Here is a 9,533-nt window from a genome sequence, read left to right as displayed (position 1 = left end):
TCACTTTTGTTCACCATTTATTGTCTATAGTTACATGCATACTCGCTTACAGTTTGTTTTAGTGTGCAACACAGTTTTATTTTTGTTCCATTGTCTATGTTATATTACCCCAAAATGTATTTTTACTTCACAGGCTGCCTCGCCAAAAGTCTATACAACATGATTCATTTCTCACATTTTCAACACGTAATGAAGTTTTCTCACAAGCCAGTAGCCACAGAAACACGAGGTTGATTTGAAATATCGGCTTCTTGAGCCTCCGCTCAGAGACACGAGACTTTGATGTACTTTGTCTCCCAGATTTGGTAGTTGAGAATGATTGGTAATCAGTGTTTTACCAGCATCTTCTTATTCTAGGACTCACGGAGACTCGTGTATCTAGGTCTCTTAGATATTTGTGTTCCTTGGTGAATCTGTCCTGTGTCTAAGTGCTTTTTTGCTTCAATAAAGTCCATAAATGCGATACCAACCATCCCTCCATCGTCCGGTCTGTTTTCCAGTTGTAAATGTGTGTTCTTCAACAGAGTGAGCCGTCTCCTCATTGTGTGGTTTTTATATACAACAAAATAACTACTTTGGAGCCACATCTCTTTCAAAATCGTAATGTTTTCTGTCATAAACCGATACGCTCGTTCGTTTTGGTGATTTAAAGATCAAAAGTTAAAAATAGGCCAAACTTGGTTGGAAAATGTGATGCTCTTACAGACATCATGGTTACATAACACCTGCTTTAACAGCATTTCTTTATGTGAAGCAGGCTACACATTCAAATGTAGTCTAATTGCTGTTTTTATTAAGTGCTAAATATTCAATTAAAGCAATTTTAAAATCGTCTAAGATCGTCTTCACAAGGAGATTAACATAAAAGGATAAATACTCTATGTATCGGTGAATGTCTTTCACGTAAAAAAAAAAAGAGGTGGTGCTACCAAATATAGGAGCACTACACTTCCCAGAATGCTTTACTGCCAATTTGTGGCACCGACAGTTGTAAACGTTCCAAACGTGTCCCAGTTTATTTCCTGTTGCAGCGCATGTGAGCGGCATCATAACAGGAAATGAATATATATATATATATATATATCTATATATTTAGTATTAAGAGAGGCAAAATCTAGCATTGAATGCTGCTTGAATCCTGCTTTTTACGGGATATTGAGACGGTGCTTTGGCTCGAGATTTGAACTATCCTTTAACTGGCGTCTCTGACTTTATCTGGTACCTCGATCCTGGCTTTGAGTAGAAAACCCTAAAAATAAACCAAAGTCAACAACTCACCGCAGCACAATTTAAAAAAAAGAAAAAAACCCACATTATAAAAACACTACAGTCCAACCAGCTCATAGCGAGGATTAGCCAAACCTATACTGAAAAGAGAGAGAGAATATACTGGAGATTACTGTTGCAGGTCTCTTACACATATGCATTTATAGTCCGCGGGGCTGCGTTCACAAAGCCTCCAACGGACAGCGGTAGGATGACAAGCTTGTGTGATTGCAGCTCCGGTGTGTGTTTAAGAGCTGAAGCATTTATTTAAGACCAATACCACACGGCACACAGTCAATGAAATGTCAGGCTTCATGTCATGAACGACTACAAAAAGAGCAAAAATAAAAATGATGATTCAACAAAGCTAGTGGCGCTTGTTTTCCCAAACCAGCGTAAACATGGGCGGGTGGCGTCTTTCGTCACAGTTTCATCTATTGCACAACACTGCTCGTCACAAAGTGAGAGAGTTTAAGGACTGCACTGACTTTCTGGGAGTTTGGCCCTCTGACTTCTGTGGATTCTTTCACCTGGTGCTTGTCCAGTCGTTATGAACTTCAGCACATTTTCACAGAGCAGTTTGTATTCAATTCCTGTTTAAGCTACAACTCAAGCAAGAGGCCCGCTTACAAAACGTTAAGTAGCTCCAAAGTTTTTATTCCTGATTTAAAGTATCGTTTAACGATACACCCTGCAGAACATTACGATCACGCTAGGGAATTATGCTAAGCTATATGCTAATCAACCATCAGCACTGCACACGAGCCCGAAGTTCACAACACAGAGATGATTTTGATGCTGAATCTATTGTCTCACTTTGGTTACTAAAATGACCAAACTCCCAAAATGACAGTGTAGGCTCTTAAGCGGAGTGCACATGTTTCGTAAACAGGCACGGCCCGACGGAGTCATCCTTTATATTTTGTATTCCCTGATTGTTCTTATAAATTCTTTCTCAAACATTTGGCAGATAAGTTAAGATTGCAGTATAATGAGTTGTTCTTGTGCTATACCATGTGCTTTGTAAACACATTACCCCCCCGTACTCACTGGGGGTCCACCTGACTACAGTTGTTACAGGCTCTCCACATGTAGCGTTGCTAATAATTAGCAAATATGAAGGAAGGGAGAGGTTTTGTTTTTCACAGCCGAGTGTTAAGTGGTTAAAGATGAGCGGGCGGGGGCTGAAATGGTGCGAGTGAGTCGCCAACCTGTTGCTGTTGAAGCGCTCGATGTTCACAGAGGCTTCGTTAATGTATGAATTTTACTGATTATTCTTTCTGTGAAATTGTTAATGCTAAACATTAATCCGAACCCCTTCATTTCCATCTCAATGTTTCCACCTCTGTCAAACACCCACCCACCCTCGTCTCACTCTTTAGACTAAACGCTTAGTCGGACCACTCGTTCTCGTCGAGCTCGGAGTCGTCGTCGGACTCGCTGTATTCCACGGCGATGCGGCGCGACAGGATGGTGGCCACGTCGTTGCCGACGGGCTCCCTCTTCGCCTCCTGCTCCCTCTGCTCCTGCACCTTCCTCAGCTGGATGCCTGGAGGGGAGGGAGGAAGGGAGTGGGGAGGATGGAGGACGTGAGTGAGCAGGGGGGATGTGACTAGAAGTTCCGGGGGTCCCTGGTAACAGCTCAACAACAGCAGTCAGGTATCATGTGTCATCAGAGGCCGGTTTACATTTAAGGACCGTCATGTGACTGAGAAATCGCCATAACAACTACTATACAAAACAACAACTGTTAATGAAATAGCCATTATTTCTCTTTCAGCTTTTGTGCCGGTGTTTTATTTTGATGAAAGCCTTACAAGAGCAGTCGGTTACTCATGCTCAGACTTTGTTATTATTTTAATACTGTATTATTTGATTTAAGGGGAAGGTACACTCACCTTAAGTCACCAATGCAAAATCCCAAATTCTCAAACTTTGGGTGTTTAAGGTGTGAAGGAGTATACTTATTTGTATACTTACCTTAGTTTGAATGTGGTATAATCTAATATAACTTTGATCACCTAATTTCTGTTGTCCTACTTTTACTAGGAAGGTGGTTGGCTAAGTGTTTTCTAAATCAAAGTATTTAATATAAATAGTATTAAATATAAACTTAATCAAACATACACACGTACCTCTACGTATGGCTGCCAGCAGGTCGGAGCGTGCGTCGCTTATCGGGATCATCCCCGGCATGGTGGACTTCCTGGCCGAGGGCGCCCCGTCCACGGCATGCGTCGGCGACGGGTGAGCCAGGTAGCCCGTGGGGGCTCCGGGTGGCGGCGGGGGAGGGGCGGCCGGGGGCGCGCCCGACGGAGGGTGGGAGGGGGAGGGCACGTAGTTGGCCGGGGGAGGAGGAGGGGAGGGGGAGTAGGGACGGGAGAGGGTGGAGGAGGTGGGGGGGACGGCAGAGGCGGCGGCGGCAGAGGGCGGGGCGGTAGTAGAGTCGAAGGCGGTCTGCGCCGAGGGGATGGTCGGGGGAGGGGGAGGAGGAGGGGCGGGTGGGATGTAGTACTCTGGGATGGTGGAGGGCTGGCCGCTGGTGGGGGAGGAGGACAGAAGAAAGTGTGTGAGATTAATAAAGTTTATTCAATGGAAACGGTTAGCTCCTATGCAGATTGTTTAAATAGTAGAAAATACACACCATCAAATACATGAACAGAAAGACATTCACATTAAAAGTCAGTAAAACCTCATCTAGATGAGAAAACCTACCCGTGCCCGGCCCGGTATTCCTTAACCGACTGTTGCCTCGGCCCGTTGACCGTGGGATCTCCACCAGCCTGGACCCCGTGTCCCGACGGGGTCCGGCCCAGGGAGGCCGCGTGTCGCCCTGCCGGCGCCGGCCCTCCGGGTCCCGGGGGCTGGTTGGGCGGCCTGAGGACCCGATCCAGGGACTGAGTCTGGGGCGCAGCGGTGAGGTGGTCCCTGGAGTGGTCGGCGGGGTGGACGGCGCTGGGGGCCTGGGTGGAGGGGTGGTTGGGGCTGGCGGGGTAAGAGTCGGACGCCATTGACCTGTTGGAGGGAACGGGAGCGGGCGGTCGGTCGAAGTTCAACACATTTTAAAACATCTCTCTCTCTCTGATTACAGCCCTTTTCTTTAATCTATATTCTGCACATCTGGTGTTTGAATTCTCTGCTGCAGTGATCCAAAGTTTGATCTCGTCTTTTCTTGACATGAAATATAAATTCACGTGCTGTGATTTACCTTCACCAGAAGAGGGCAGCAAGGACCTTTAAACAATACAGCAGGTGGGTTGGTGCTGCTTCAATCTATATCACAGGTCTGTGCTTAGAATGTGAGACTTTGAGTGGTTGTGTTACAATACCTGCACACTATATACTATTTATAACATCTCAATACTATTTATAGTTTTTTAAGGCTGTGGAAAAATGAGAAAGTCAGTTTGGCCAGTTGTTTTTTTAATCGTCCCAATGCAGGAAACCTAACCTGACCGATGTGCGTTTGTCCCCTTGTGTGTGCATGTACTCCCAGTCAACCAGCTTCTGTGTGTGTGTGTGTGTTTGTTTACCTGCTATCAGGGGACAGTGAGCCTTCTGAGGACATGCCATGGTAAGGTGAGGGCGTGAGCCTGGCGTCTGGTCTGAACTCTTTGTCGTAGGCCAGGACGTTCCACTCCTGACGCCGATTACGAGCCTTACGCACCTTCAGAGGTAAAAATAAATAAATATTTACAATTTATGTCGCTTACCTTATGAATAATGTAAGCAGTGGGGGGACCCCCTCCCCCGAGTTGAGGGGAAACTCGGGGGAGGGGGTCAATGGAAAATTTGTATCCTCAAAGGTCAACAATGTCAAGACAGTTTGCTACTGGTCAGCAACGCAAAACAATTATATTGATGATTTCACGCTACTTTGCGGTCTTTCATTCTTTGCCAACTTCATGCTAGTTTCAGAAGGAAGTCAACAAAAGATAATGACACGCTGGCATGAATCCTCACTGACCTTCTTCACCTCTCTGCCCGGGTCCTCAACCTGCTTCTGCTGCTCCTACAAAGAGAGACGGAGGCGGACGGGTAGAAAGAAGAGCGGAGAGAGAGTTAGTCGTTGATTATTGATTGTACTGATGGCAGAGGAAGAGAACAGGACCCCGTCACCAGCTCCTTCACCACGGGGTAAACTCACACACACACACTAGTCTACCCATCACACACACACACACACACACACACTAGTAAACACACTAGCAGGCGATGGACAACACAGCCAAAACTCTGGTAACACAAAACAGGAACCAATCACAGAGGGTTAGAGAGACGGTGAGGTGGCAACACACAGACACAAACGGAAGGGAAGGTGTGTGTGTGTTTTAATAAAAACGTGTTTCTCTGTGTGCGTCTCACATCCTCTACAATGTGTGTGTGTGTGTGTGTGTGTGTGTGATGTGTGTGAGTGGAGTGTGGAGGGGTGAAGTGGGGGAGGTGGGGGAAGCAGGAAAAGGCAAGTTAGGGGTCTGGGTTGTCTTACGGAGATGGACAGGGGGCTCCTGGGTGGGGCCTGTCTGGAGTGGGGCCTGTCGGGGTGGGCCGGACAGCCCTATGGAAACATGGGAGAAAGACAAGCTGGTGCGTTAGACTGAGCAGAGGAGGAGGAAGGGTGGGCGTGGGTCTTAGAAGACCAGGTGACTCTAAAGATACATTAGAGAAAGGAAGGAGGAAGAGAGAGGGAGAGAGAGAGGGATTTTAATCCATTATTATACGGTTTATTTGGGTAAATAATATTAAACGAGACATGTAGAATAAAATGTTCTTTTGCTCCGTGTTCAAAGACGATAATGACGTTACAAACGGTGTTGTTTTGGCGATTGTTTAAAGAAAACATGCTTTTTAATCCTGCCCGGCGAGTTTTGGGGTTGAGAGGGTTAAAACGCTAAACAAGTCATATGTATTATTATTACCTTGTATCCTTGAATACAGTGAGCAATATCAATAACTCAAACTGGACAAAATAAACGAGATTCCTTATCGTTTCTGGCAAATGTTACTTGAATTAGAAAACATTCATGAATTAGGTTTAAATTACAAAAATGTTAAACAAAAAGTTGTTTTTGCCATATATGGATATACGTGTGTACAGTATAATCTCAACATTTTCAGATACATCTCTTATTTGGTCGAACGGTATATGTGTAAGTCGGCATGAAGCAGCCAAATGGAATTCAGCCATCAATAATTGCATTATTTACACTTTAAGCTTTTTCCTTCTGTGACATAGACAAAAACCTGAACTGTAACATCATAAAGGAGCTACATCTTTGCACAAATATGTGAATATGGCGTTACAGAACTGTCATTTATTATCTCTGTATAACGAGTCTGTCCACCTGCTGCTGATTTAATAACCAAAGACACGACAAAGCAAAACCTCAACGGTGAGCACAGTAAGATAGGAACGCATAAAAATAAATAACAGCATTAAAAAAAGGACACGATTATGCAGAAAAATAAAATACAGATTAAAGCACAAGATGAATTTCATTTACTTTTCAGTCTCTCACTCACACTCGCGCACACACACACACACACACACACACACCTTCTGCCGTCGCTTCTCCTTGCGCTTGTCCTCGGTGGCCTGCAGCATCTTCTCCTTCCACAGATTGAAGAAGTAGGACGGGTCGGTGTAGAACTTCAGCGCGTCCTTCTTGTCGTCTCTGCGTAGAGGAATGAGGAACAGTGGGTGAAGAACAGATGTTTGGGATTGATGGGGCGGGGGTTGTCAGTCGGGTGAAAGATTGAAAGAAAATGTGTGAGAGTTTAAGGAGCAGATGACACAAAACACAAGCTAATGGACCCACAAACTTAACTGAATAATAGTAAATTGGACGCCACGATTTACTACAAACTGTTTCACACCGATTCTTAAACTACCGACATGTTGATCTGCTGACCTGTAGGGGCTGAGGATGTTGAGCGGGGGAGGTTTGTCACAGCGGCGGTACATCTCCACCACGGGGTTGGGGATGGAGGTCCTCGACACCACCTGCTGGTCCTGGATGGTGCTGCTCTTGAAGGCCTTCCTCATGTTGATGTCCTGCAGGGAGACTGGAAGGAGGCAAAAAAACATGCAGAACGGAGAAAGATTCAGTTAACAGTCGAGTAACTTAGAGGCCGAAGAAACGGCTGTTTTAACTCTTCAAGGGTCGGCTCGGCAGCTAAATTTATGGACTCAGCGTACTCGACTGTGTTTTCCTTTGACTTCTTTCCAAATTAGATTTTAACAATTTAGTAGATGGAGTAACACCGAACAGGATGCCACCGTGGATGCAGTCCCAGAAACTTAATGTCACACCTCTATGCGTTTAAAGGCATTCTGGGAATGTAGGAAGTTGCTTAAAGGAGTACAAGTACAGGAGATCAAATACTACAAGTTGAAAGGTTTTATGCGCTTTTAAGTACCTATAATAATAATAATAATACACAACCCACATGCATATAGACGAATACATTATTAAAAAGACACTGTATGCACTCTGACATTAACACATACACACGCACACACACAGAAGGTGATAATAGGACAGCAGGGACAGATTAGTCTTAGAGCTTGTTGCACCAGCTTAACAAGGATCTTTCACACGCACACACACACACACACTGCAGCAGCAAGAGAGGTGTGTGTTCACTGTGTGTGTGTGGAAGCACAGGAGCAAAAACAGTGTGTGTTAAAATGCTTTGTGTGTTCTGCAGCGTGTAGGACTGCAGCATAATTAACGTGTCTTCATATAACAGAAGCCAGTATTGACACGGAGAGGAAAGAGAGTGAGGGACAGACAACACTTATGTGTCAATCCCTTAACCCCCCCCAAGAGGAGATTTAACACTACAATACTGTAATGCTATCCAGGATCTAGCAGATGGTTAACCAACCACACACACACACACACACACTCGATCCGCTCTGTTTATAATCAGGTTAAACTGTGTCAATATGACATATGTTCCTACCACTGATTTACTTGACTTCTGCACTGTGTGTGTGTGTATGTGTATGTGTGTGTGTGTGTGTGTGTGTGTGTGTGGTGTTGTCAGAAAGAAGGCGTGTGAGAGGTTCAACCTCGGACAGCGAATTCCTCAAAAACGAAATGGCGATTGGCCGTTTGATCTGCGTGTGTGTGCATTCTTGTACATCTATCTTTGTGAGGACCAATTACAGTTTCTTTTGGCCGGTCCTCACTTATTCAAAGGCATGTTTGAGGGTTCAGACTTGGTTTTAGAATTAGGTTTAGGTTTAAGGGTTGGGGGTGTTAGGGAATGCATTAAGTCAGCGAGTGTCCTCACAAAGACAGAAGTACAGGGATGTGTGTGTGTGTGTGCAGACTCTGCAGTCAGCACACACACACACACACACACACACACACACACACACACACACACACACACACACACACACACACACACTTGCGTCTGCTCTGTTTGATCATTCCTCCCTAAGCTTCTGTCCCCGTGGCAAAATGAATAATCCACAAAACTAGCAGCTAATGCAACTTTCATTCAGACACATCTTCAAAGAGACCTCAAGCTGCTTCTTCCTCTCTTTCTTTGGTAACACACACACACACACACACCGTCTCTCCATCACCTCTATCTCCTCCGTCCTCATCGCTCTGACTTTAACGCTCATCTTTCCTCTCTGCACATTCACATGCACACACACATGTTTTCATTGCTGCTAATCACCAGATTAACGTATTAAACAGACGGATTTGCAGCGGGCCTGAATGAACCTGCACTACGATGGTTTAATAAGAAGTTAATATTCAGTCTGGGATGTGCAGCATCCTGCAGGACACACAGGAGGTGTTTCAGATGAATGAACAATACTATTACGGAGAACTAGAGTTACAGTTAAGGGTCTGACGCATCGTCCCTTTCCCATGACCAGAGTGTGAGAATGGGATTCACAGAAGTCATGGAGTGCAACCTCTCCTTTGTGCTGCTGCACATTCACACTCAACTCAACGATTTGCATTTCAGAGCAGCGGAGATTAAATTCAACAACCAATGAGATAAGCAAGTAGAATATATAGAATATAGGTCAAGCACATTTTGTAGGTTCCTTTTTTTTTTTTTTTATTTTTTTTTTTTACATCTTAACAATAACACATAATAGTAACGCTTTTTAATTTGGGATTTTAAACATAAAAGCAATTTATTTCTTTGTAGAATGGACAGAAGGCACATGTTTCACTGGTGATACTTCCTCCCTTCTTTCATTCTCACTCCCTTCCTTCCTTGCTCCTTTC

At 44.7% G+C, this 9,533-nt stretch overlaps 1 protein-coding gene across 2 annotated transcripts in view; it reads right to left on the bottom strand.

The window, feature by feature from the left end:
- LOC116385484 (wiskott-Aldrich syndrome protein family member 3) overlaps window positions 1-9,533 on the bottom strand; it is a 24,255-nt gene continuing 14,722 nt past the window's right edge. Inside the window, exons 4-11 of one of the 2 annotated variants that reach the window (XM_031850978.1) lie at window positions 7,179-7,332; window positions 6,824-6,941; window positions 5,756-5,824; window positions 5,234-5,278; window positions 4,800-4,933; window positions 3,982-4,281; window positions 3,402-3,805; window positions 1-2,815 (exon numbers count right to left, since the gene is read on the bottom strand). In XM_031850978.1, coding sequence (XP_031706838.1) covers window positions 2,658-2,815; window positions 3,402-3,805; window positions 3,982-4,281; window positions 4,800-4,933; window positions 5,234-5,278; window positions 5,756-5,824; window positions 6,824-6,941; window positions 7,179-7,332 — 1,382 coding nt within the window. In that variant the 3' untranslated portion in view covers window positions 1-2,657. The remainder of the gene's footprint in view (window positions 2,816-3,401; window positions 3,806-3,981; window positions 4,282-4,799; window positions 4,934-5,233; window positions 5,279-5,755; window positions 5,825-6,823; window positions 6,942-7,178; window positions 7,333-9,533) is intronic. The other variant, XM_031850979.1, reaches the window with a different exon arrangement.

The sequence above is a fragment of the Anarrhichthys ocellatus genome, unplaced genomic scaffold (assembly GCF_004355925.1).
Source record: "Anarrhichthys ocellatus isolate YVR2014 unplaced genomic scaffold, GSC_Weel_1.0 scaffold11, whole genome shotgun sequence".
Lineage (NCBI taxonomy): Eukaryota > Metazoa > Chordata > Actinopteri > Perciformes > Anarhichadidae > Anarrhichthys > Anarrhichthys ocellatus.
The sequence above is the reverse complement of the archived record's forward strand: the minus strand, read 5'-3'. Positions and strand labels throughout refer to the sequence as shown.